This window comes from Glycine max, chromosome 1 (assembly GCF_000004515.6).
Source record: "Glycine max cultivar Williams 82 chromosome 1, Glycine_max_v4.0, whole genome shotgun sequence".
Lineage (NCBI taxonomy): Eukaryota > Viridiplantae > Streptophyta > Magnoliopsida > Fabales > Fabaceae > Glycine > Glycine max.
The window spans coordinates 4292472-4320324 of record NC_016088.4 but is presented as its reverse complement, the minus strand read 5'-3'; the positions used below and the strand labels follow the sequence as shown (position 1 = coordinate 4320324).

General features: G+C 33.6%; 4 protein-coding genes across 4 annotated transcripts; 3 read left to right on the top strand and 1 right to left on the bottom strand.

The window, feature by feature from the left end:
* The first annotated feature begins 2368 nt into the window (after positions 1–2368).
* LOC100788392 (wall-associated receptor kinase-like 15) lies at positions 2369–4113 on the top strand. Its single transcript, XM_003517711.5, has 2 exons — positions 2369–3453; positions 3799–4113. The coding sequence occupies exons 1-2, from the start codon at positions 2625–2627 to the stop codon at positions 3852–3854; spliced, it is 885 nt and encodes a 294-aa protein (XP_003517759.1). The 5' UTR covers positions 2369–2624; the 3' UTR covers positions 3855–4113.
* A 2411-nt stretch (positions 4114–6524) lies between these two features.
* On the bottom strand, positions 6525–11847 carry LOC100803219 (hydroxyproline O-galactosyltransferase GALT6). The gene is made up of 7 exons (XM_041005138.1): positions 11073–11847; positions 9818–10050; positions 9441–9731; positions 9214–9342; positions 8930–9100; positions 7352–7459; positions 6525–7153 (listed from the first exon to the last, which is right to left on the bottom strand). Exons 1-7 carry the CDS (start codon positions 11845–11847, stop codon positions 6944–6946), a joined length of 1917 nt encoding a protein of 638 aa, XP_040861072.1. The 3' UTR covers positions 6525–6943.
* A 248-nt stretch (positions 11848–12095) lies between these two features.
* On the top strand, positions 12096–24028 carry LOC100787854 (exocyst complex component EXO84A). The gene is made up of 8 exons (XM_014772852.3): positions 12096–12149; positions 18079–18222; positions 19196–19293; positions 20418–21468; positions 21749–22228; positions 22405–22593; positions 22875–23011; positions 23472–24028. Exons 1-8 carry the CDS (start codon positions 12096–12098, stop codon positions 23596–23598), a joined length of 2280 nt encoding a protein of 759 aa, XP_014628338.2. The 3' UTR covers positions 23599–24028.
* A 1804-nt stretch (positions 24029–25832) lies between these two features.
* On the top strand, positions 25833–27749 carry LOC100799647 (probable leucine-rich repeat receptor-like protein kinase). Its single transcript, NM_001254170.1, has one exon. The coding sequence runs from the start codon at positions 25833–25835 to the stop codon at positions 27747–27749; it is 1917 nt and encodes a 638-aa protein (NP_001241099.1).
* The last annotated feature ends 104 nt before the right edge of the window (positions 27750–27853 follow it).

The following is a 27853-nucleotide window of genomic DNA, read 5'->3' as shown; positions in this document are numbered from 1 at the left end:
AAACTTGAACGACCTTATTTTGAGCCAGAAATATTTCTAGAAATTTTTATTTGGTAACAATGAAATGAATGTGGATCTTTTATCCATGTGAATTTACTTACGATTTTATTGAATAAAATTGATTTAATTATATTTCACTTTTTATATGTTTTTTTTCATTTATATGTATGTTGAGGTAGATGGTGTCACATAAAAAATTAGTTTCGAATATCTACCATCAATCATGCGATCTTCAAAGATGAAATGAAGATTTTAAATGAAATTTTAAAGTACATTAAAGGTATTTAAAATTTTATTTTACATTCTAAATTATCAAAATTAATAATAAAATATTCAAAATTACTTACTAGAGATATTGAAAGTTATAAAAAAATATAAAATATTATTGGGAGACACTTTCACGATTTTTCACTTTTGTTCATTCATTGAAAAAAGATTATAGTGTAATTTGTATTCATTTATAGATAAATACATAGTTAACACAAGAGAATAATTAAAGATCCATTAAAACTGACTTAGTGGTGGAGGATTTGGATAACTTGATATCTTAAGTTTTAATCTCATTTTTGCTATTATAAAAAGAAAGAAAAAATATAAAGAGAGGATAAAAGAATAGTTCAAGCATCTTAAAAGAGAGGAGTACGTGTAGTTTATTTTGTTTTCATTGCACGTATATTTTTTGTAGTGAGCTTCTAGATCTGAGCAATTCAAAGATATAATATGGAAATTGTTAAGCAAAACTTATCACATATAGAGAAAATCTTCAGCAAGAATTGGTGCCAACAAAGAATAAACGTGCATGTGATGTCGAGAAGATTCACATGGAGAACCAGTAGAAATATTGTATCAGGACCATTGACTACATAAGAAATATTCATATAATTAACTTGGGTTCGGTAGTAGGAGATGGATAACAGAATCTGCGGTAAACAAATAAAGTGGAAAGATATGATTATAGATGAGATAAAAAAATGTAAATATAGATGAATATATTCTCTTAAAAGTTATTTGCATTTTAAATATTCTTCCTTCCACCAACTTTAGTCCAAATGTCTGCAGGCGCGATGTAATTGATTAGTGGATGATATATAATTGGATAGTAATAACAAGAAAAAAATACAGGGATTGGAGAAAAGTATAAATGTAATCATTACTACATTATTCTATTCATATATTTTAGTTTTATTCCCTTTTACTTGTTATAATTAAGCAACAAGTGCGTCGGCAATCATCGTAAGCCTTCAAAAGCATAAACGTTTGGCCAAGCTTGTTTTGGGGACTGAAGAGTGAAGAGTGAAGAGTGAAGAAGTAGGTATCTATTGATTCTTTTATGAAATCTTTCCTTATTATTTATATAAAAGTAATAACAAATAATAAACATCAATCCTAAAATATTTGGAAAAAAAAGTGTTCTATAAAATTACACATTACACACTTTATAGATTTTAAAAAATTGAATTGTAGGTCGACCCTTTTAACTCGCAGGTCTAACTAATTTAATCCAATATCTAAATGTACTAAACCAAAGAAAGCTTACATTTAAACAGTATAAGTTTTTCTTGATCCTAATCTACGCGAATGAAGGTTTATATATGCCCAGCTTTTATTTAGAAATGAGAAATACTCAACGTACATACATTTGTTTCTTCTTCTAGCCTACTTTTACCTCATTTGTCTTTCTCTCATTCTCTTTTCATATAATTTATTTGTAACATCTATCATTTCATTTTATTTTTCTCTCTTTATCTTTCTCTTATTTTCACTCATACATCCAAAAAATGGAGTTTATGTTTATTATTCGCTTTAGATATAGTATAATGAAAGCCAAAGGTTTTAGACTCCAAGCACATTTGCCTGTGACTTGTGTAAGGTCGTAACGTGGCTGCTCGAGCACATGATCATGTGATTTCTTAGTGAGAGATTTGAAACAATTAATGTGCTCTAACATCTTATCAATTTTTTCACTTTAAATTAAACACAATATATGAAGGTGGAGATCGGCCAGAAGAAAAATAAAGCCCGTTCCATCATAATTCTAGTATGGTACTGACAAAAAACACTGATGATAACTAGTAGATCACCGAACCATCTAATTAATCTTTAATCTAATACTAATAAAAGAATGGACAAAACTTATATATTACTTTAAGTGTTTTTGGTGTTGTTTCCTTATCAGAATTTGAGTTTCATTTTAGTAATTAACATAATAGATGTTTGCAGATGAAACTTTAATTTTTATGAAACACAAAACTAAAACATTTATGAACCTCCATGTAAGTTTTATCCTTAAATAAAATATATAACAAAATGTTAAATAGCATATCATGACAAAAGATCTAACTCATTAGGTAAAGTGCACGAGTTATTATAAATTCTGTAGTATTTATCTTCAATGTCTATGGATAAAAAAATAGCATACCGTGAAAAGTGTTAAGGAAATTCTTACACAACAAAAACTCAAGTTCCTTATACCTTCTTCTCAGAAAGTCATTATTCATCTGCTAGCTAGCTAGAGGCTAGAACCCTTCAAACAATTCAATAAATAGTTAACACCAGCATCAAACTTATTAGTCCCTCATCTTCTTGCTTCACCACTTTCCGTATCCCTCAGCTTCACAACAACAATGGATTTCACTTACCCTTCACTTCTCTCCATTTTCCTTCTCCTACTACTTCCTTCTCTGATCTCATCACAAATCTGCCAGAAAAACTGTGGCAAAGAAACTGTCAAGTACCCTTTTGGCAGTGGTCCTGGTTGTGGAGACCCTCGTTTCCAACCACATGTGACATGTAGCAACCAAAAGCTCACATTCACCACTCACACAGGCTCCTACCCTGTTACCTCAATTGACTACACCAACCAAGTCATATACATCTCAGATCCCACCATGTCAACATGCTCTTGCACTGTCCCTAGCAAAGGCTTTGGCCTTAACTGGGATGCACCATTTACCTTTGCTGATAGCACCATCTTTGCTCTAGTAGATTGCTCAATGAACTCATCATCCATATGCCAATCAAATGGCTATGATGATGGGAGCAATTCTAAGCTTTTATGTGATCAAGGGACACCAATTTGTAGTCTTCTATATTCATGCAGACCTATTAGCACCATCAACCTTCCAATCTCAACGTGCTGCGTTTACACGCCGGTTAATCTCGGTCCGGCTTTTGAGATGGATCTGCAGAAGCTGCAATGCCCTTCTTACACGGGGTTCTACAACTTCAATGATCAACAAACGGATCCTGAAAAGTGGAACTATGGAATAGCACTCAAATACAAGTTCAGTGTCACAAATGACTATCCTGGCTCGTGTGATGCGTGTGAAAGGAGCCATGGTGTGTGTGGGTATGGTGGAGCCTATAACTCGTTTGTCTGCAATTGTCCTAATGGGATTAACACTACAACAGATTGTTTCTTCATATCATCTTATAACAAGGGTTTTAGAAATGGTAAGCAGAATTGTCCCTTATTATCTCTTGTCAATTGTAGCCTTATCTATTATTTAAAGCTTGTTCGGGTAAACTTATTTGTCAGTACTTATTGGAGAAGAAAATAAAGATGAAATGAATTTAACTCTAATAAATTAAAATTGACTTATGCACTTAACTTTTATAGAAACTCTTTCATCTAACTTTTCCAAGAGTTAAAGTGCACAAGTTAATTTTAGCTTACGAGAAAAACTCAATTCATTTTTTCTTTTTCCCTTTGATTATTTACGGAAAAATTTATCTAAACAATACCTTATTCATTTGTAATGAGCAACACTAAAATTGTTTTGGCCCTTCTGTTTTCAGGGGTTGCTTGGTTGATCTATCCTGTAGCATGGTTTCTTGTTTGGTTTTTCTTGTAAGTTATCTTGGATGGTACTTCTACAATCTAGCTCGTGACCCAGCAAGTAACAAATCAAAATATTTCTGAAGGTTGTGACAAGTTTTATTGTTGGGAACTTTCGTGGTTTGGGGGGAAATTATGTCTGACTTTCATGGTTTGGGGGCAAATTATGTATGACTTTCTCGGGTTAAAGAATTTGGCCTTTAATTAATGGTGTCCTACTGTGGCAGATGTGTGCACATGCAACCTGTAATGTGAATCTCCTCTCAGTTCATTTATGTTCAGAATTCAGTGAATGCCAATTTTATTTTTTTATGGAATTTATAATAGATTGCTTGCATGTCAATTACCATAGTTCAAGTGGTAAAGAGTTTGATTCCTCTTATAACGATTTAATTTGGAGTTTAAGTAATTTTCGATGTAAAAGATAGACATTAGATAGCTTTCCTCTCTCACTGGATCTATACGACTTCTATTAGTCGTAGCCTAAGTAAATTAATTCAACAACCAACAAATTCTGTTCCCAGAAGTGTCTATCAAAAAAATTAAAAACACTTTATAAAAGAAGTAAAATCTGACTCTGTAATGTTTATATATCAAAAGCATTAAGTTGCAGCTGTTATACACTTGACATATAAAAAGAAAATATAAAAAAAAAAACATTTTTCAACCAGAGTCTTTGACTCAGACCCTAAGGTATTGTCACAACTCACAAACTTCAGTCCATTAAATTGACTACAGAATTTATTCTCGATCTAAGATTTAATCATAAGTAAAGTTTCTTATCTCTCTAAACATATGTTCTGCAGCAAAGGAAACCATGACTTTCCCCACAATTGAACCACACTCTTTGCTAAAAATATTAGCATGATATATAGAAACCAGTTGAGCAGTAAAAAATCACGATTAGGACGTAAAAATTATAATTTTTAGCTTTTTAAAATCACATCTCAAAATATGAGACCAAAAGTACTATAAATAACATTAACTCAACTCAATTTTGACCATATGAATTTTTTGCACCTCATTTTTAAAAAAAATAAAGGTAAGCAATTATGTTATATATAAAGGTGGAAGCTTCGTGGGCCATCATCAGCAATTGAGTTAGTGATATACAGCCAGTACATTAGTGAATCTCTAAAGTGTGAACATGTAGAAGTAGAAGACTAGGAGCCTGTTTGGATCTAAGGTTAGAAGTGTTTTTAAGAGTTTATTTATTAAAAAATAATCTATATTTCTAATAGAAAAAATGTCAAAAGTATTTATGATTTGTATCCAAACAGATCTTAGGTGGATTGGTAAAAACAATATGGGATATGGAATGGAATTCCCAGCCTTTAGTCTCTATCCACTAACAAAGAATCTCCAACTTTATCAAGACCCTTTTTTGCTTTTTCTCTATTACCTGAGAAGGTGCAGCAAGCTTTAAGCCTACATGTTTATTCTCACAGCAATAGGGCACTGGCCTCACGGTTAGAAGTTTCATATATAAAGCACCGAACCGATTAAGATATACATCTAGAAAGTACGGATATGATTAATATATATAGCACATACACAAGAATGCCACAAATTTTGACACACTTATAACAGAACATATAAAATTATCTTGTTTAGATAAATTTCTCAAATCCTTATAAGAAAAAAATACAGCAAATAAGTTTTTTTTTATAAACTAATTTGTAAAAATTTTCTCATTAATTTTTCTAAAAATAAATTTCAATTTACACGAGTCAATTTTAATTTATGAAAAAAGTTTATTTTATTTTTTTCTTATTTTTTATAAGTACATATGAATAAATTTATCCAAACAAAGCTATAAAATTAATTTTAAAATCTAAAGAGCGGATTAATGTCTTAAATATAAACATGAATTATTATAAATACAATAAAATTTATAATTCATCAAGTTATTTTTTCATGTATTAGTATAAAAATTAAAAATAAAGAATTATAATACACAATTAAAAATATTCAACCTGAATAAATGTTCAAAAACAGCAAATGTGTGGATACATGAATGTTTTAACTTAATTAATGATTTTAACTTTGTGTCATAAGTATATACTGTGTAATTATATTAAATATTTAAAAAGAGAAATTTGATGTCAAAAAGCAATAAATTATTGTTCATCAATTAAAAAAGATCACTGATGGCAATTTTAAGAATTATGTTGAATAAATATGGTTAAAGTTAAAATTAAATTTACCTTTTCATAATATTAAAAATTAATTTAAGTAATAATATAGATATTAGATATATTCTACTTAATGGTGTTCCAAGATTTCCCACTTGAGTTCTTGCCTTGGAGTTTTTGGGTCATTATGAAAACCTTTTGTTTTTTAGGTTCACATGTTAACATTTATCTTATTCACTGGCACATAATTTATACTTGAGACTATAAGTGCAGGATAACAAGTTCTACTGTCTCGCTCCTATTTCGTCCTTGTTTCCATCTTAAGTAACACAGATTTTTGTGATTGTTTGGAGATAATAAATCATACTGTTTGGCACAAAGCAATAATACATTATATATGTTATGATTTGATATTTTACTTCTATTCTTTGGTTCTTTCTTTGGTATTTTCTCATAGGCTTATTGATATTAAGAAACTAAATACAAAATCAATTAGCAAAATATAAGAATTAAGAAAATCAAGTAATTCGAGACAAGACACAAAATACCTCTTCACGGTGAAGACAGCAACTTCTTTAATGCATGAAAGAACATAGGAAAATGAAGTCAAAGCAGAAAAAAGTAATTTTATTCTGCTTCTGCACAATTTTGCTCTACGTTACAAACCATAGGTTTGTTCCTTTACCTGCTCCTGTAGTATCCAACTTTAACTCTATCTAAGATGATATACCTACACCATCTATTCTTTTAGCTAAAGGAGGGTGGGTGATGGATCAAAATAGGGGGGAACCATAAGCATAGAAACATGGCACAAGCATCCTCACCATTTCAAAGTAACCCTCCCCCCCACCAAAAAAAAAAGTGCTTTTATATACTGAGATATATATTATGATCATAGAACTTGCCTAGTTAGCTGTGCATGTTTCTTTTTCCCTTGTTGTACACATCACCTATACCTACCCTCATTTTGTCATCTCATGTTGCAACAGAGTGGTTTTCCTTGATGTTGCAATTTTTCCCACATGCATGTCATTTGTCTTGGTGATTGGTAGTGTGCAGTGTAGTACTCTTCAAAGCACCCAAATTGGCAGAACTTCAAGTTGTGCACATACTCCACTGGTCTTGTGCTGTTGAACTGCTCCACCCACATTCCCATGCTCACATCCTCCATTTTGAATAACTGCACCACGTCAAAAATTGGTTAAGTGTGTCATCAACAGCCAACAACTTCCTTCAGTGTATGTCAGAAAACAAACTGAGATATTAATAAATCCATATGCATGAATGCAGGTGTGTTCACACATACACCAAAGTAGAGAGGTAGAGATTGGCAGATAGAAACCAGGAATAGATGAAAAAAGATGGTTTGCAAACATACTTTTAATTTGCGCTTCTCAAATTCAGATACAATGAACTGAGCTATGTCAGCTGAGACTATGTAACCTGGACCATTAGCATAGATGGGATATTCTTCCTCTACCCATTCCTGAAAGTTAAGGGCAAAGAAAAAATAAACAAACATAGGTCAGAAGTGCCTCCACAAAGTGAACATGAGATGACAATCTAGAGTCACAGAAGAAACTGCAAGTCCATAACAACAAATGCCATAATTTCAATGTGTGAAAGTTGAAGTCATTGAATTGAAAGCATATTATGTGAAAGTTGAAACTCTGCCTGTCATACACCAAAATGGAAAGGCTAATCTGTTAGTAAACATTTATTAATCATCCAATCAGAATATCACTGCAAGCTCAAAAAATAAGTTGCAGAATTTTAGTTGATGACCAAGAAACTCAAATGTTTCAACTATCAGAGAATTTGTCAGAGACAACAATGCCAAATGGAAGTCTTAAACCATTAAATAAAGCTGACCACTGTTCATATTTATTAATCTCATATGATATAGACAAATAGTGGCACATAACAACCAACTCAAAAAACACTAGTGGTATGGCACATAGTAAGATGACCACTATTTGAATTTAGATATACAGATTGATTAGTTTATACTATTTTACATATAAATGCTCAAGAATTTTAAAAAAAGAAATACTCAATTCATGACATGTTCATAATTAACAATAAAATGTCATAGGTTTTAAGCAAAACACACAAGCAAATAGCAATAAAATAAAAGTCAAGGAAATAAACAAAATTCAAAAAGACATTCATATTTCAAATACAAGGCATCTGTAACATTCAATAAAAAGTGAGAGTGGGTGTTGCACAGAGAAAAGAACACAGAAGGTTGAGGGATCAGAATAGGGGTGATCCGGAGTTTAGAGTGCAGAAATGAATGGAGGGTGGGTGTTGCCAGAAATACTACTGGAGACTAGAGATGGGTGGGTGACGATTGAACAGTGTGGGTGTTGTACAGTAGATAGAAGCATGGAAAATTACACCCAATTAGCAATTTTTTATATTTTAAAGAGGGACGGAAATCTCAACTTTGTCCCTAAGAAATCCCCCCAAAATGATGCTGTTTTGAGGGCACAAATTGATTGTTGAAAAGTCTCCCTCTAGTGCTGCAATGGCTGCTATTTGAAAATGGACCATTATTCAAACTTTGTAGTTTGCAGTGGCCCATGGCCACTCAACAACTATAACATAGTGCCCTATTGATAACTACGGCACCAGTAAATTGATTTTATATGAAAGGAAAAAAAAATATGAGCACCAGCATTCATAACACAAATAAAAGTGGTACTTAAAAAAAAAAAAAACTCAACCGCAAACAGTAAGCCTAAAACAAGTAATGGAAAGTTCAAATTCAGCTACACTGTTCAAAAGTAGACAAATCAACAAAATTAAATAATTAATTGGACCACTGATACAATATTTCATGATGATTACACACACATGGTATCAGTAGCTAACTGCATATGATAAATTGAAACAGATTTTAAAATATAGACAAGCACTTCAAAAAGAAGAGAAATCAAGATGAAATTCATACCTCATAAGTTACAGCCCATTTCCCATGGCGAAGAGGCCTGTGGTGATAATTCATATTTCCCATGTAGAGACTTCTACTTTGAATTTGTCTTGCTTCGTTTATGATAGAATCCACTCTGACAAATGTGTCATCATCACATTTCATGATATACTTAGAAGCCACAGTATGAATCTGCAACATGCACATTCAATAACTAACAGTCAGTGATAATGCAAGCTAAAAGAGAATAAAATATTAAAATGTGGGCATAAATAAGCAACATTAACTCATCTCCCATCACTCACCCCATATTCACAGATAGCTATGGTCTTCAACACAACAAGGTCATAATGATCCATGTATGGGACTATAATCATATCACCAAAATACTCTGCTTCTTTCTTTATGTCCACATTTATATCCTTCCTTGCATGCTATCATATGAGAAATGGAAAAATAGTAAGTACAAAGCATTATGTAATTGTGAATTTTTTATCATTATTTAGGAGTGGATGATGCAGTGACCCTTTACCAAGGCTACAAAAAATCGAGCCACAACATGTGAAGATTGGATTAGCTTATGCTGCATCCAGGACTTCCTCACTGCCATCCGTTCAGCAAAATGGTTTCCAGCAGAAAGGATACCAATGAAAAGCTCCACATTCATATTGCGAAGAGGAAGAGCTTTCCACTGAGGAAGCAATTCAAGATGCATCTGTGGAGCAAAGCTAGGATGTGATGTAGGTAAGGAAGCAGCAAATATAGAGTGCACATCAACATCCCCATTAATAGATAGTCCAGTAGCATCCTCAAGAGCAAATCCCTGCAAAATGTGAATATAACACAAACATATAAGAAAATACAATATTCCTGCATGCATACAGAAGGAGATATGATTTGGGTATGCACCGTGCGATAGGGAAAGGATGTCACATGCCTCCCATCCACACTAACATGGTAACCTTCCAAGCCAGCACTTATGGTGAGAACAAATAACTTGCCCTCAGCAAAAGGATATGGCCAGTCTACCGTCACCTTCTTTTTTCGCCCTATCAATCTGTTTAACCACCATGTCGCCTTCCACTCTTCAGAACGATTATTGTCATCACGAATCCACTTTTCACATTTCACATGTCCATCAACTTCACAAAAATAAGAAATTCAGCAAAGAGAGACAATGTCCCTTGAAATAAGACATGCAAAAGTAAAAAAAAAAATACAAAAAAAAGAGAAGCAAGCTTGCAAGATGTCCACATTCACAAAAGATAAGGAAAATGACCGTACAGAATGAAAATCTTCTCTTTTTTCTCCTTTTAATTTAAATTTGATCCCCAATAAAATTCATCAAGTCAGGCTTTCCATATAGCTGTCATCATAGTCAACAACAATAACAAACATCATATTTCACTAGGTGAGTTCAGCTACATGGATCACCCAATGACCTTCAATTCAGTTAAAGACCAAGTCATGATGGTCAAACTTTAATACTTTGGAAAAACACCACAGTTTAATAATGTTAAAAGATAGGATCAAAACTAGAGCCTTTTTCTTTTTTCCAACTCACAGCACAGACAGTCCCCACTCCAAAATCAACTCCAATGTAAAAGAGTGCCCCCTTTGTCAAAACCAACAGAAATTTTATCCCGCTGGGTGAGGACGTTGGGTCAACTACATGGATCACATAACGCCACTCAGCTCAGTTAAAAACCAAGTCATGATAGTCAACCTTTAATAATTTAGCAAAACACAACGATTCAATAATGTAAAAAGATGGGATCAAAACTAAAGCCTTTTTTTCCTTTTTCCAACTCACAGCACAGACAATCCCCACTTCAAAATCAACTCCAATGAACTAAAGGGTACCCCCGTTGTCATTTACAACAAAAACTCCAAAATCAACTTCCTAACCCCCAAAGTAACCGAATCTCCATACATATATAACAACCCCCTTATCCTAAAAGATTTGACATTAAACGTCAACACGCATTATCGTGGTGAAACTCCAATTCTAATCAGAGATCAACACCAAAAACACAAACAACAACACTACACCTAACTTTAAGTTTTATCCTATCCTAAATTCAATTAACAAACTCATGATGATAATAAACTAACAATGAACTAACAACACATTTTAAAAGCATATAAACAACAACCAACTAACCAGTTTCTTCATCCGCACGAGACTTCCACCCCTCACACCTGAGAGCAGAACCCCACTGCATCCTATAACAAGTGTTCTGCTCAATCACTGGCTTCCCACTCCAATCACCTCTCAGCCTCGGATTGAAATGCAGAATCCTCGGCGGCTCCTCCTTGTCCACGGCCTTCAAGCCTTGCAACTCCATCATGAACTGCGACACCATCACCGCCTCGCCCCCGTCCCTCACCACCGCAATCTTCGGGTCCCTCTCGGCGTGCGCCCACCGTGGCGTCCCCACCACCGTCACGTGCGACCAGAGCGTCAGCCCGCACGGCAGCACCATCACCCCCTTGTCGCGGAACCCCGCCCCGGACACCGACACCGAATTCGGGCACGAGTCCGACCCGTTTTCGACCTTAATTTTCACGAAGCTCTCCACTTCCCCCCAGAGCTTCTCCCCCGCGACCCACGCGTGCCGCGCCACCTTGTGCAGCTCCGAACCCTCCGAGAAGCTCTCGTTGAACCTCAAGGTGGAAACTTTCTCCAACTTCAGCCCTCTGGGTGCTCTAATTTCGACCCTGTTGTGTGATTCTTCGAGCAAGAGCGGCATGGGCATGGGCAATGCGTCGGTGAGGAAAACGGCGCCGTTTTCGGTACCTAGCCCGGCTCTGAAAGCGAGAGGGATTTCGAAGCTTATGAAGAGAAGGTAAAGGAGCATCACCACCATGAAAATCTGAAGCAGTGTCAGCCTGTTGGGTAGCACAAAGGGGTCTACTTTACTACTACCCCTCTTCATGGCGTTCTGTTCCGTTTCTCTGGGTTTGTTCAACTTTTTTCGAAGCTCGTAAATCCTAAGGAAGAGAGAACGGAACTTTGGGCAGGGAAGAAAAGTGGAAAAGCCTTCTTCTTCTTGTTGCAATCACATGCAGAAAACAGAGGGGAATGAATGAATGAATGAATGAAATTGAAGCTTTTGTTGTGTTTTGTGTATAAAGTTTTGAAGTGTTATTTATATTATTAATAATTTATTATTATTACTATGCCATGGAAAGTAAAGGGAGAGGAGATCGCAGTGGCTATGGCATGGAGCTGAAGGAGGTTAGCATCGTTCATTAGTTCAGTTTGGAAGCTGAAAACGACATCGTCAGAGGAATGGTGGGGTCCACACGACACTGCGATGCAGACATGGAATGCGGATTTCATAATCAGAATCTTTTATCCCAATTTTTTAATTTAATTTAACTGGTTTTGTAAATCAAAATTAACTTTTTTTATGAGTAGGAAAATTAACAAGAAACAAAAACTTGGAAGCATTTAAAAATTAGTACTAAATGTATGTACACTAACAAAAATGAATACCACTGCTGTATCAATTAATTGTATAAAAATATTAATATTAATTAGTATCATATCTCTCATCATGCACATCTATCTCATATCATATGTAAGATATATGTAAGATTGATGATTGAGTATAATACATAAATTATTGTAATTATTTTTTTATATTTGTTATCATATTTTTATAAATAAAAAAATATTATATCTTAAAAAAATGTAAGAAAGACAATTTTCTAGGATAAATTTTATTTATATGCAGTTAATTGTAAAATTAAAATTTTAAAAATGAAATATAATAAATTATGAGAGAAAGATAAAAAATTTTATATAAAATATAAAATATTTTATGAATACAGAACTATTTGGCTTTAAATATATATCTTGTGTGTCTCTAAATAGAATATGGCAAAAGTAAATATTGAAATTTTTTTTATTAAAATATTTATTATTTTCTAAATATAAAATATGATAAATTCTAATCATAGCTAAGAAATTAAAAAGAGAAAAAAATAATTGGATGTATAAAATTGTATTATGTATAATTTTTTTATAGTTCGTATCGTTATTATAATAAATATTTTTTTTTATTTTAGTTTCTTAATCAACAGGTAATACTCTACAAATATTTAATACTTAATTTTTAAAAATATTTAATACAGTTTGAATGTATTCACGCAATGTAAAAATCTTTAATTAATTGTGATATCAAACTTACCTTTCTTTGAATACAATTTTTTTAATTAATTAATTATGGCAAGAAACTTTCCTTTCATTGAATAGCCGCACAAGTGGCCATGAACCACACACACACCCCGTTCTCCTATTGCCATTTAGGTCGGTGGTTGTCAACTTTTCATTCTTTCATTCTTTCTCAAAGGAATATTATGGTTATCGTACTAATAAAATATGGGTTCCTTTGCACTTTAGTTAGTGTTATACTCTTTTTATATAAAAAAAATCATCCCAAAAAGTGTACTATTTATTATACTGAATACATAAATATTTTTTACTTGTATTCTTAAAATCTTAATAAATATTTTAAGGAGAAGTATTAGTATTAATTTGCTATAAAATATCTAGTTGTTTTTCTTGTGTATAAATATTACTTTAAAATAATATTTTTATTATTATGTTATTGACATGTAATATTTATTAGATTTATCGATGATTAATATTTATTAGATAATTTGATTAATTATCTTTAATAATATTTTTTATCCGTAAGACTTAAATCTAAGATCATGATTAAGAGAATTAAATCAAGTATAGGTCATCATAACAAACTTATATTTACTTAGAAGAAATTACAATTATTAATGAAAAAAAATGAAAGATTAAAATGGTTTTGGTTTGAGTGGAAGACCGTTTGAAGAAGGACTTGAATTAGAAGTGGCGTGGGTCGTGGTCGCACGATGTGTTAGTGATGTATTCATTCACTTTTTAGTATTGACTCGTCGCGTATGGATTTATTATAGCTCACGTTCAGGTTTGTACCATCTATACCTATTGGTACATCAAAGCATGTCTCCAAACCTATTATTCCTATCTCATTTACGAATTAGGAAAAGTTAAGATCAACCTAATATTGACGGGTCAATGAGATTTAAAATAAATTTTAAGAATATTTTTTTTATTAAAATATCATTAATTTTGATTTTTGGATTTTATCAACACTGTAATTTTAATCTATGAATTTAACGATAAAAATAATTTTTTTAAGAGATAAAAATTGGTTTCTTAAGATTGTAATTCGTTATGTACATTAGTTTCCTTTATTTTATTTTATTTTGAAGTTTAATAAATGTGTCTACATAATATGTTTGTATAGTTTGCATGTGTATGAAACTTTTTCAAAAAGTTTAAAGTTAAATATGAAAAGTTGTAAGTTCTCCTATTTAGTTGTGAACTCAAATTATCATATTAACTCTTGACAAAATTAAATATAAAAAGATTGAAATTACATGATAGAGTCCCTCAATATATGTCAAATTGAAGGTAATTGTCTTGTACCTACACAGGTACTAAGGTAAGTTCTTCCTCTCCGATGTAGTGTCGCTTCCTCTTTCTATTATGTGAACTCCTTTTTTAATGTGACAAAGGTGGATATATGAAAAAACACATCAACACTTAAGTTAGTCATATCCCTAAATATATTAAATGTGAGTAAAAAATAAGAATGAATAATGTGTATTACCTCTGGAATTTCACTCTTTATTATATACATATTAATGGGACTTGGATCCATGGGCCTTACTTTTAAGGTTAGTGTGGATGTTAATCCATGATTATCTACTGATGAGGTCTTAATGGTGATTATATTACTTTTAAGTAATTTTTTCCTCTTAATCCCTAATAAGCTCCCTGCATTGCTATAATTGAGGAGCGTTCAACCTTGAACAAGAGGGTGTTCTATTCTGGCTAAAGGGTGTTCATCAATTATAATTAAAGGTGTTTGGTTATGGGTGAGAGGATATCTATCGATCCTGGTGATATCATCCTTTTGAGATGGGTACATGTCTCTTCCACTTAGTAGGTTATACAAATAAAATTCTTTACCTTAATTATGTTCTTGAGTTTTTTCCTCTCTCAAAAGGAGTGCGAGAAAGGAAGATGAATTTCTATGAAAAATAAAATAAAAAAAGAATTAGAATAATTTGTCTAAAGTTTTATACCTCTCAAATGGATATATTTGGCTATTAGGGATATTAGACTAGACCATCAACTTTAGCCTTACAGGGTACATGAATTAGAAGATTCTCCATTAATTGAATCAAAGAAGTTTAGCACGAAGGTTTATTCCAACTTGCATAACTTGAATATTATTTTCCATAACTCTTAATTGTTTAACATTTATACACTGTTTGGCAGCAATAAAATAAATAGGATAGATGATAATAGGTAAGAGAGAAATGCACAAAGGAAAAAAAAACATGATAGATTTTTGGTTTGTTTGAATTGAGAAAAAAGTAAAATTGGAAAGAAATAATATTGGTGTTGTTTGGTTTAGGATGAATGAGAGGAGAGAAATAAGATTAAAAATAGAAATATTATTTTATTCCTATATTACATGTTCACAAATTATTATTGTATTTAGGATGGTGACGGGACAATATAAAAAATATTGAAAATCAAAAGAATCGTCACCAATATTTATTTAAGAAAAGATTAGAAAAAACCTTTAAAAGAAAATGATTTAAAAATCAAATTTTGGATTCAAGAATCAATCACATGGAGAAAATGTGTTAATACCCCTATGACATTCGTCCTAAAAGAGTTATTTTCTAATCAAATATGCAAATTTGAATAATTTTAAAATTATTTAATTTATCCCTCAAAACAAAAAAGAATATTTTTAATAAAATAAAAACTTTAGAAAAGAAATTTAAAAACAAAAGTGTCTTAGATATCAATGCACCAAAAACAGTGTATGCAACTTCCTATTATTCTTTCACATATCTACTTTAAAAACAAAATGCATAATTCACCAAAACAAAGAGATAGAAAACTAAAGAAAAGAAGGAAAAGACACGATCAAAGACTTGTCATACACACAGGGTCTAAGATTAGGAAGCTGAAGCTCACACGAGTAGTAAGTAATAAAATATAAAAAAGGAAGACGCATGGAACACAACAAGATTCAATTAACAGTAACCAAATTTTAGAAGTAGTGAAGCAAAACATAACGTACAGACTCAGCTATGCACACACATACATGAGCAGATGACATAAAAAAGACAATGGTAAAGACAAATGGAAAAACAAGGAACTGATCAGCTGCACACAAAAAAATAATGGATGTGTCACATATCATATATGTATATTGTTTGTGTGCAAGAATTATTTTTAAAAATTTAAGGTTAGATAAAATAAAGTTGTAAATTCTTCTATTTAATCCCTGAATTTGACATACGTACGTTGTTATATTAACTCCTAAATTTGACGAAATTAAAAAATAGTTTCTGAATTTGTATGTCATAGTTTACAATACTCCAAATATTTACTCATGTATGTTATCTAATTTAATGGAATTTCCTAGTTGGCACCTTAAGTACGTACCTTGATGACACACATGTAGAATGATCTTCATGTTCTAATAAGCAAGGACCAAGGTTCAACACCTTCATAGTACTGTTATATCTCTATTCTGTGTTGTTTATGACTACCATCTCCATTTCTGGGGTTCGAAAAGGTTTGAAACTAAAAGGACATCCCCCAACTTGAATAACAAATTAACCAATTTTAATATTTATTTTGTAGGCTTTCATCAAGATCTTGTTATTCTTCCTATGTACAATTTTGTACAACCTTAGAAAATTCTGAAACTACAAAAAGACTGGAATCACAGATTGATACATGTTAAATTGAAGGTAGATTTCACCACCACTTAGTAGGCTACACAAATGTGGAATCATCTACCCTGACCTTATTATTGAGTTTGTTTTAAAGAGAGTGTAAGAACCTAAGAAGGAAAGACAAATGCACTTGCTGATGTATTGTGTAGAAATTAAGTGATAGGCAACCTTGCCCACTTCCTTGAAACTAGGAGGGCCAATAATGAAGGAGTCTGATCAGGATCACGTAGCAATTGTAGAGAAAGCTTTGAAACCATGTACGAGGCCACTTTTAATACATGTTCAAGTTCATTCAACCTTGGCAAACAATATTAAGGAAAATCAAGATAATGATTCCCACTTGAGAACAATACAAAAGATGCTCAAGCAAGCAAAAAAATTTATTTCAGGAAATAATAACCCAATTAAGTGCAGATTGATTTTTCAAATAAAAAATTTAATCTCATAAATTAAATATTAATTAGCAAAAATTTCATTTAAAAAATTACTAATAGCTGTACTTCTTTGTATAATTTTTCTTCTTTGTCGTATGAAGATTTTTGAGACTTTAAAGATAGTACTTAGCTCTTCAAATGATTCGAATGAACGTCACAATATTTTCTAAGGGTAACACACATAGTGATTCTTCAGTCATTTAGTGAGTCAAATATTACCTTTAAATTAAAATCTCATAGATCCTCATACAACAAAGAAGTAGAATATTAAGAGTACCCTTGTGCAAGTACAAAAGAGATTTATACCATTAACACGTGAAAATAAAATAAAATAATTAAATTATAACTAATATATATACATATATGTCATTTATTTAAGATAAATAATAAATAATAATGTTTCTTGAGCACAACTTGTGCTTGAGTTTTATTCTTTAATAAAATTTGATCTCTTAGCTTTTAAAGAAAAACTTAAGATAAATAATAACATATTAATTTGATAGCAATCCAACATATTTATATTAAATATTTCAAATAAAATTTAAATATATCGTATACAATGATTATGAAATGTTTTAGTTTAGATAATTAAATAGACAGCATTACATTTACGAGTCCTATGAAATGGTTGCAGTGCATGTTTGTCGCGCCTCTCTTCTCTTTTGCATACACACAACATTCCCTAGTCCGTCACATCACATGTATCAATCTGATTATTATGACTTCCATTAGATTTTCTGCACTTTCATTTCGTCGATCATTAATCCTCCATAGCCAATTGGATTGAACCTTCTGCGGCAACGTGGTGTTTTCGCAATTGCATGCATACAACATAACATAGACAACCACGTACGACAACAACAACAACGTAAAATGGATCAGTCACCATTCCTGGCTCAGAGAGGATCTGTGTCATCCAGCCTTGGAAACTCTGCAGAACTTGATGCCAATCTCACACTCAGCGATAAGCTCAAGGTTTTCAAAAGCTCCACCTTTGATCCCAATAACTATGTTGCCTCCAAATCCCGCAGCATGAACGAGAAGGTCACTCTCTCTTTACCTTAACATTAATTTCATGTTTTTAATGAGTTCCATTGCAATATTGGATAAATGGGTCTATTTGTTGATGACTGATCATGTGTTGAATGAAAGAAAAATTCTATGGAATCCTTAGAAAATTTAAGGGTTTTGGTTTATGGAGAAAATCTCTCCTCTTCTTTCTCGTGTGGCATGTCTAAACTCATTCAACTATTTGCTCGCTGTATCAAAACCCTTAGATTTTTGGAAAATAATCCATGGACACTTAACACTAGATGTCACCCAGAGAGAGAAAGAGAGAGAAGTATAGGTATGATAGCCTATATAATATGATAACAAGAGTGATAGAGAAATAATAATTATTGATGGAGTATATGATATATATAAGTGTCTATATATATCATCACTGTTGGGTACCATTGCAACTCTCAAAATGATATCTTGGTGAGTGTAGGACAGACATGATACCCACGAGTCCCTGATGTGAATGTGAGAAGTGTGACTATGTATATGAAAAATTAAAAAGCTGAGTTTTTAGTTGTTTGAAAAGTGTTGTGCTTAAAAATACTGTTAGATGTTAGAAACAATCCGAGAGGCAATCTATTTTTTTTTCTTTAATCGAGAAAACCATTTGTTGCAACTTGCAAGATCTAGCTAGTTTAGACTCCTGCAGTTTACAAATTTGTGATGTAAAAGTGTTAGACATTCATCCTATTCCTTGTAACAGGGAAATGCAGGCTGGTTAAGTAATCCCAAACTTTTTAGAATTAAACAAGTTTCTTATGCTTTGAAAATGTAATGATAATTGTAATTTTTATTCCATGTCGTTCTTATGCAATGCATGCCAAGTTCCAAAATGATTCTTTGTAAATGAAGTCAGGGAATTATGGAAAAATAAAATTGTACTGTTTTTTTCTCCATTTGATTGAAGAAATCTTGCTTCCTTCCTATTTCATCAATTTCTGTACACCGTTTACAGGAGATAAGACACTTGTGTGCTTATCTTGTTGATCTGAAGAAGGCTTCGGCAGAAGAAATGCGCAAAAGTGTTCTTGCTAATTACTCAGCCTTCATACGGTGAGTACACACACCCCAAAATTGCTAACTACATATCTTAGCTTTGCTGCTACGATTTCAAATTCTTATGCATCTAATCTGAACATTTGAAGAGATTTAAGCATTTCCATTTCATGAATTTTTCGTTACGATGAGAATTGATCCAATGCCTTCCCTTTCAGAAGTTACTGCAGATTGCATCATTGTCAACATGTCAAGTGGTTGTATGAAATTTAGAAACAGGTGTTTGTTCCAATGTTCTGTCCCCATTTAAGTTTTGGTACGGGATAGATTTCTTAGATGTTTGTAACTCTTTACCCCTTTTGTAGTACATGAAAAAACAATGTCTGATGCCAGCAGGCAGCTACCAGAATAAACTCCAAGAAGCTTTCAGGCTTCTTCAATGAGGGAGGGACACATTCTGAAAATATTTTTCACTGATTTCTAGTACACTGGAAGAGTAAGTAGATGAGAGGAAGTAAGAAGCTGAGCTGACTTTCAATTCTGTTACACAAGCTTTTTTGTTCTGTTAGTAGAAAATTAGACATGGAAGTTAATTGGAGTGAAAAAAAAGGGGGGAAAGAAAACATATTCTGTTGCATTAGTTGAGTATAAAATTGTAAGATATGATTGTTAGGGGATTGAACAAAATTATCAATGTGAAATTTGGATTTCATTCCTTGGTTAGTTTTCTAAAGGTAATATTTCTAATATTTGAACATAACATTGTCCTATATCTGCTGATAGTGTTTGCCACTAACAATTCCATCATTTTTTGCTGTGTTTTATTTGGTATAAGATTTGCAACTTAAGCTTTTAGGTAAGGGTCCAAATCCAATAATGTTTTTTATAACTTTTCCTTTCTTATAAACACTGACCATGTATGACCCATAATTCATGATTTTTATAACATCCTTATACTGTGGATGTCAATGATTAAACTTCAGACCACTTAGTCAGCAATATATAAACATCAATTCAAGGATCCAATTAAGAAATTTAAATTTTTGAACAAGAGGCCGAGAAGGTTTTGTGATTCTACCGAAAACTGACAAATCTATTGTTGTCTGAAAATTAGGATAGCTACTATCTGTAATCATGATTATTACTGTCTTCATGACTATCTCTGCAATACTTTTATGCAGTACATCCAAAGAGATTTCAGATCTTGAGGGAGAGCTGCTTTCCATGAGAAATCTTCTAAACACCCAGGCTGCTTTGGTTCATGGTTTAGCAGAAGGGTGCATGCTTAGTTCCATGATTAGTGGAAATGAAGATTCAGACATGGATGATTTACTAGCTGAAAAAACAGATATATCCAATACAGAAAAATGGCTAATAGGATATTTAGAAACCCTTGAAGTTCTATTAGCAGAGAAAAGAGTGGATGAAGCTATGACTGCATTGGACGAAGGAGAAAAAATGGCAAAAGAAATTAGTGAAGGGAAAACTTTAAGTCCAAGTTTATTCCAGGCATTGCAAGATGCCATTAATGAACACAGAAAAAAACTGGCTGATCAGCTAGCAGAAACTATCTGCCAGCCATCGACTCACAGTGCAGAGATTCGATCAACAGCATTGGCATTGAAAAATCTTGGGGACGGTCCTCGTGCTCATACATTACTACTAAATTCTCACCAAGAAACGTTGCAACGTAACATGAAAAACCTTCAATCCAGCAATTCTGGTGGAGTTGGAGCATTTACTGCTACCCTTTCTCAGCTTGTATTTTCAACCATTTCACAAGCAGCATCAGATTCTTTGTCAGTGTTTGCTGAAGAAGAACCTGCCTATACATCTGAGCTAGTAACTTGGGCAGTAACACAGGCTGAGAAATATGCTGTTCTCCTTAAGAAATGCATTCTTGCCTCTACAGCTGCGGCAGGAGGTTTGAGAGTTGCATCTGAATGTGTTCATGTTTGCATGAGTCACTGTTATCAGCTAGAGGCTAGTGGGCTGGCCCTTTCCCCAATCCTAATAAAATATTTTAGGCCCTTTGTCAAGCAAGCACTGAACACAAATTTGAGAAGAATTGAACAAAGTAGTTCTGCACTAGCTGCTGCAGATGATTGGTTTCTTGCTTATGCACCAACCAGCAGCAGGCATTCTGGCCTACCTCCATCTTCTTCTCACAGTAACTTAAGTTTTCAACCAAAGCTTTCAAGAAGTGCTCACAAATTCAACTCAATGGTTCAGGTAATTACTTACTTTTTGGTTCTCATATCTATTTTCGTTGTTGTAATTGTAAGCTCTTTTAACATGATTTCACAATTGTGTCCATTTGAATTTTTTTTTCAAAAATCCATTGCTCAGTATCCTATATTTATTTGAAAGTATTGATGTTACTAAAAGTTAAGATAGCCAACTGAGAGAGTATAATATTGTGAAAAATTATCATGAAGCTTCTTTCTTTCACTCCTTGACTTCATATATCTTTGCTCAAGATACTTAATAAAGTTTTTTGTTATGTGAATAGGAGCTATTTGAAGATGTAGGACCTCTTGAAATACTACAATTGGACGTTCTTGCAGTTGAAGGCCTTCTACAAGTGTTCAACTTCTATGTCAATTTGCTAATAAATGCATTGCCAGGTTCAGTGGTAACTGAGAATCTGGAAGGGCACAAAATTGTTAAGATTGCTGAGACCGAAGAACAGCAGATAGCATTGCTGGCTAATGCAATGTTGCTGGCAGATGAGCTTCTCCCGCGTGCTGTCATCAAACTTTCAAATAGCACCAGAGGTGATGACTCTCACAGGAGAGGATCAGACAAACAGCGTGAACTGAAGAAAAGGCTCCAACGTGAAGTTGATCGCCTGCGGGACAGCTTTTGCCGGCAACATGCTCTTGAACTTATCTTCACAGAAGAAGGAGAAGCTCGTCTAAATGCATTAATATATTTGGGAATGGATGGTAATGTAGAACAACCTGAATGGTTTCCTTCTCCAATTTTTCAGGTAATATATGTAACACAAAAGGATGCTTCCTTTGATGCTATGTTGTTAAATGTTATGCCTTTGAATCATTATAATATGCTTTTTCTTTAGTACTCAAATACAAGCATCAATAGAAACATAGTAGTAGTATCTTTGTTTAATTATAAGGTTTATCTTTTCCTTCGTATATTGTTCAGGAGATTTTTGCAAAGCTTACGGATGTGGCAAGCATTGCAGCAGATCTGTTTGTGGGAAGGGAAAGATTTGCCACTGTTTTATTGATGAGACTCGCAGAAACAGTGATCCTGTGGCTTTCTGATGATCAAACCTTCTGGGAAGAGGTTGAGACAGGATCAACACCTTTAGGTCCCATCGGCCTTCAACAGGTAGTCACTTGAACATGAGTTTTATAGAGTGTGACTGGTTCCAACTTAATGTAAATTAAAGCTTTGTTGGTGCTCTATGTAAAGCTGCTACAATATTGGAAATTAATTTATAAGTTAATGTTAGAGGCCAGTAAAAATAATTTCTTCTATAAACATTTAAAAAGTTGCTTTTGAGACCTGTTTTTAGAAGGTAGTTATATTGAAGACATTTATTTAATGCTTAGGAATTAAGATCACTTACCAAAATTAATATCAGACTCATTGTTTGATCATTCGTGCAGCTTTATTTGGATATGCAATTTGTGATGATATTTTCATCCCAAGGCCGTTACTTATCTCGTCATTTGCATCAAGCTATTAAAAACATTATTGAAAGGGCTATTAATGCTGTTGCCGCTACAGGTCTGGATCCCAACAGGTACATCTATTCAGCTTAATACTATGTTTGAATATCTAATGCTAAGTAAAATGAAGTGGATTAGATTAGAATGCAATGAAGCTACGATTCTCTTGTTTGGATATTTTATGGCGAAATGGGTAATAGAAAATTGCTCCATTACATATCTCCCAAATTCGAGGGAAAGAGAAAGAAAAAGAGGGATATTGGATGGAAGAAGATGGAATTCATCATATCATATCCCAATCCTATTTCAAACAATCAAAATAAAGGAATCTAGTATCAATACATTCTGTTTTGCTCCATTCCAAACATGTGTGTATATATAATTATATACTCATATTGAATATCAATAGAAAGAAACTAGAGAGAAAAAAAGGAAAAATATGTCTTGACCAACACCATATAAATACATTTATGATGGAATTAACCATCTCTGTTGTATACTGCTTCATACTAATTAATAACCTTTGAATGACAGTGTCTTGCCGGAGGATGAATGGTTTGTTGAAGTTTGCGAAATAGCTATAAAGATGTTAACTGGGAGAGCAGCCTTTGACAACGTAGAGGATGATGTTGCTAGCCCCACTTCATCTGTCCAAACATAATCAGTCTCATTAGTCTATTCTCATGGAAAGGATTAAAGTTCATCCACTTGTACATCTTGACACATTCTAGAGAACAGAAGGGAAAGAAGACATTGAAGTGAAAGAGCTTCATGTTTATCATCTATGCCGCTACATGATCACATTACTATGATAAATGGTGCTTGTTATTGAGGTGCTTTTCAGTGTTCAAGGAATGTGTTTCACTTCAAACTTGTGAGGATGAATTGTATTACATCAGTGTGCATTCCCACGCTACATGTGTCATACATTGCAGGTATGCTAAAGGATGAAGGAGATCAAGATTTAATTTTGGTCCAGCCATACCATCTTGTGAAATTTGGTTGATAAATCACCAGATTTTCTAGAAACCAAAACTGCTACCAGGGCCTTCAGGTTTTGGATTCATTGTAGCTACTTGTATATTATTTTTTCCAATATAACCATAGCCAATTGATTAGTTTTAGAGATTTCAGGCATTACTTTTCTGTTGATAAAAAATTTGGACCTATTGATTAGTTTTAGAGGATGAATGGTTTGTTGAAGTCTGTGAAATAGCTATAAAGATGTTAACTGGTAGAGCTGGCATTATCAAGGGAATCAGAAACTAGGATTCCTTGTGCCTATGTCTATGTAAGAGTGTATCTTGATCCTATCAAACTTCAGCAGTGAATCTTTTGAGAAGTTTGCCTGCTCTTTTTATAAGACTCCTTCTACGTTAAATTCTTTTTTTAAGAAAAATACTCTTAATTACTTAACATTTTTTACACAATAAACAATAAATACAGTAAATCAATTTGTTGAACTCTTTTCATAAGTATAGGAGAAAATCACAAGCCAAAACTATTTCTGTAATATCCTTTACTTGTTTTTATGAAATATAAAAAATTGTTAGTTAAGATACTTTAAGTAGGTAGAAAGAGTTTAAGAGATTGAGGTAACAATAATTTTAAGAGCAATTGTTTAAAAATAACGTTAGATATATGAAATTGCTGACAAATTTAATACTATTAACCAAATTAACTAAATTAATTTTATTAAAGTGACTAAAGCATCCATATGTAAAAGATTAAAATCTATATTAGAAGAGATATCCATATTTACTATCAAACAGTGTTTTGAACATGATTGTCTACAAAGGAAATTATGTGAGAAACTAAAAAATGGTTATTTATATGACCAGAGGGAGCAAACGACAATGAAACTGAAATAGCCCTTCATAAGAAAATCCCAAGCCGACACTACTATGTCAAGGTAAACGATTGAGGATTTTGGTTGCTCTGCAGTGATTTTTCCCATCTTAAAAATATCTGTTGTGACAGATATCTTCAAAAGAAGCACCTAGTTTGATTTTATATTTTTCCTTTTAAAGAAAAGATAACAAGACCCCTGTACAGTGTAGATATATTTCTTTTTGCAAAACTGTTGCTTTCTGGGTGACATTGTCAATGACAAATAATTGGTACTCGAAATTGGGATAATCTTATGCATAAAAATAATGAAGTGTGCAGTGGTGGAGCATAGAAGGCTCACAAATTTAAGTAAGATGCCACTTGGAATTTCAAATTATGGAGAGAGATCACTCCTTGAGTCATTGAAGTACATAAAAATTACAATAACCAATGTATCTCCTGATTTCTCAACAAGGAAGTCATAAAGGAAGAGTTTTATGAGAACATGGAATTTGACAAACTCCCAAAAGAGAAACTTCCAAATGTGCACAACCACCAAACTCTCACCATTATCAGATTAATCCTTACCATGTGCTTGGCCATCTGTCATGCTTCAAAGTTCAAACAGAGAAATTTGGTTTTCAACTACTACATTATAGTTGCACCTTTCTAATAGAGAATTTTTATATTTCGTAAAAGCACAGGGGCCAAGGTTTAGTTTAATCCAAATCATGTACGGGTACGAGAATTCTGGCGCTTATCCAGACAATCAAATGGGCCAGTCTATGAAATCTATCACTCTTAAGTACTGTTAAGGAAATCATGATTCAGACAAATGTGCTTTCCAGCTTTGAAATTTAAAAGAAAAGTGGCCAAAAGGAAAGTGAAAAAAAGTTGGATCTCGAAAGCAATGATACTTGTTTGTATCTGCATCTCGTGAAATGTGGATTATTTGCCAAAAATACCCAAGCCAACATTCTTAAGGGGCATTTTTCAGTTGTAAGAAAGCATTGCATAAGATAAGATAAGTAAGAAACACTTCCATTGGGCAGAGCAACCAGCACCATGAATTATGAGCTGCTACAGATAGTTGCACTGCTGACAGTGATAGCATTTGGAGGAGCATTAAGGAAAGCAACAGGAGCATGCGGTTCAGATGACTTGGAAGGTTTGATGGGCTTCAAGAATGGCATTCAGATGGATACATCTGGCAGGTTGGCAAAGTGGGTGGGTAGGAGCTGCTGCGAATGGGAAGGTGTTGTGTGTGACAATGCAACCACTAGAGTGACACAGATCAATCTCCCAGGTCTCATTGAAAAAGACTTGTTTCAAACCCAAATGGTTGGCCAGCTTTCTCCTTCCATAACACTCCTCACTTCCCTTGAAATCCTTGATCTTGGTGGCTTAGTAGGCCTCACTGGGACAATTCCACAAACAATTGGCTTGCAAATGCCAAACCTCCAAAAGCTTTACCTTTATGGCAACAATTTAACTGGACCAGTACCAGAAAGCATTGGTGACTTGCCAAGACTCCAGGAACTGGCACTGCATGAAAATAAGATATCTGGGTCAATCCCTTCTACCATTGGAAGCTTAAAAAAGCTCAAAAGTTTGCTGCTTTACTCAAACCAAATTTCAGGTACAATACCCTTCTCACTTGGGAATTTGACCAATTTGGTAGAATTGGATGTTCATGATAATGCCATTATGGGTCAAGTACCCAATAGCATAGGTCAGATGCAGGCTCTGGAGAAGCTTGATCTTTCAAGCAATATGCTTAGTGGAAGCATACCTTCTTCACTAACCAATTTAACTGCCATTTCAGTTTTGTACATGGACACCAACTATCTTGAGGGAACCATCCCATTTCCCTCAAGATCTGGTGAAATGCCTTCTCTGGGTTTCTTAAGACTCCACAATAACCACCTGAGTGGAAATATACCCCCCAGTTTTGGCTACCTAGTTTCTCTTAAAAGAGTTTCATTATCAAACAACAAAATTGAAGGAGCATTGCCTTCAAGTTTGGGCAATTTGCATTCTTTGACAGAGCTTTACCTAAGTGACAACTCCTTTTCTGGCCAAATACCAAAATCAATAGGCCAACTCTCTCAGCTCATAATGTTGAACATTTCCAGTAATTTGATTGAATGGCCATTGCCTCAAGAGATATCTTCCCTTCAAAACCTTCAAACCCTTGATCTCTCTTTCAACCCTTTGAACCTCTCTTCCATTCCACCCTGGCTAACAAGCATATCATCGCTTTCCCGCATATCCCTTGCTGGCTGTGGCATCAAGGGCCAAATTCCAGACTCATTGCAAACAACACAGAGTCCAATACAAGAACTGGACTTATCAGGGAACCTTCTCAGTGGATCCATACCATCATGGATAGGATCACTCAGTCAGCTCTACTTGCTAAACCTCTCAAGCAATTCACTTGATTCACACATACCTGAATCCCTCACAAACTTGCCTGATCTTGGTGTTCTTGATCTTCACTCAAATAAGTTAACAGGCTCGATAGCTGGAGTATTTGACACTGAACAAGGTACACTAACATACATTGATCTTTCTGATAACAACTTCTCAAGTGGAGTTGAGGCAATTGGTGTGGGAGAGCAGTTAAACATTCAGTACCTGAATTTGTCTCATAACCTTCTGAAGGGTACATTGCCAAGTTCTCTTGGAAAACTGAATTCCATTCACAGCTTGGATTTGAGCTTCAATGAATTAGCCTCCAACTTGCCAGAGATGCTGGCAAAGTTGACCTTGTTGGAGAGACTGAAGCTGCAAGGCAATCACTTCAGTGGTAAAATACCAAGTGGATTTCTCAAGTTGAAAAAGCTGAAGGAATTGGATTTATCAGATAATGTGCTTGAAGGGGAAATTCCAGAGGGTAAGCCTCTAACTGACTTTCCTGGGAGCACTTATTCTGGAAACAAAGGTTTGTGTGGGAAGCCTCTTAATCCCTGTAAAGAGTAAACTTTGAGAATTGTAAGATATGATTGGAAACCCGTGAAATCAATTGAGTTTTGGCTGCATATCATTGTGAAATATTTGCTTCTATTTTCGTGGTGTAAAATCAT

What these genes read in the sequence shown, in the direction of transcription:
- LOC100788392 (XM_003517711.5), top strand. Translation starts at nt 2,625, where the DNA reads ATGGATTTCACTTACCCTTCACTTCTCTCCATTTTCCTTCTCCTACTA. An exon ending in TAACAAGGGTTTTAGAAATG is followed by an intron (nt 3,454 to 3,798) that starts GTAAGCAGAATT and finishes TTCTGTTTTCAG; the next exon opens with GGGTTGCTTGGTTGATCTAT.
- LOC100803219 (XM_041005138.1), bottom strand. Translation starts at nt 11,847, where the DNA reads ATGAAGAGGGGTAGTAGTAAAGTAGACCCCTTTGTGCTACCCAACAGG. An exon ending in TCGTGCGGATGAAGAAACTG is followed by an intron (nt 10,051 to 11,072) that starts GTTAGTTGGTTG and finishes ATTTTTGTGAAG; the next exon opens with TTGATGGACATGTGAAATGT. An exon ending in AATGGGCTGTAACTTATGAG is followed by an intron (nt 7,460 to 8,929) that starts GTATGAATTTCA and finishes CTTAACTTTCAG; the next exon opens with GAATGGGTAGAGGAAGAATA.
- LOC100787854 (XM_014772852.3), top strand. Translation starts at nt 12,096, where the DNA reads ATGGAAAGTAAAGGGAGAGGAGATCGCAGTGGCTATGGCATGGAGCTG. An exon ending in ATGGCATGGAGCTGAAGGAG is followed by an intron (nt 12,150 to 18,078) that starts GTTAGCATCGTT and finishes TTCCTGGCTCAG; the next exon opens with AGAGGATCTGTGTCATCCAG. An exon ending in AATTCAACTCAATGGTTCAG is followed by an intron (nt 21,469 to 21,748) that starts GTAATTACTTAC and finishes TTATGTGAATAG; the next exon opens with GAGCTATTTGAAGATGTAGG.
- LOC100799647 (NM_001254170.1), top strand. Translation starts at nt 25,833, where the DNA reads ATGAATTATGAGCTGCTACAGATAGTTGCACTGCTGACAGTGATAGCA.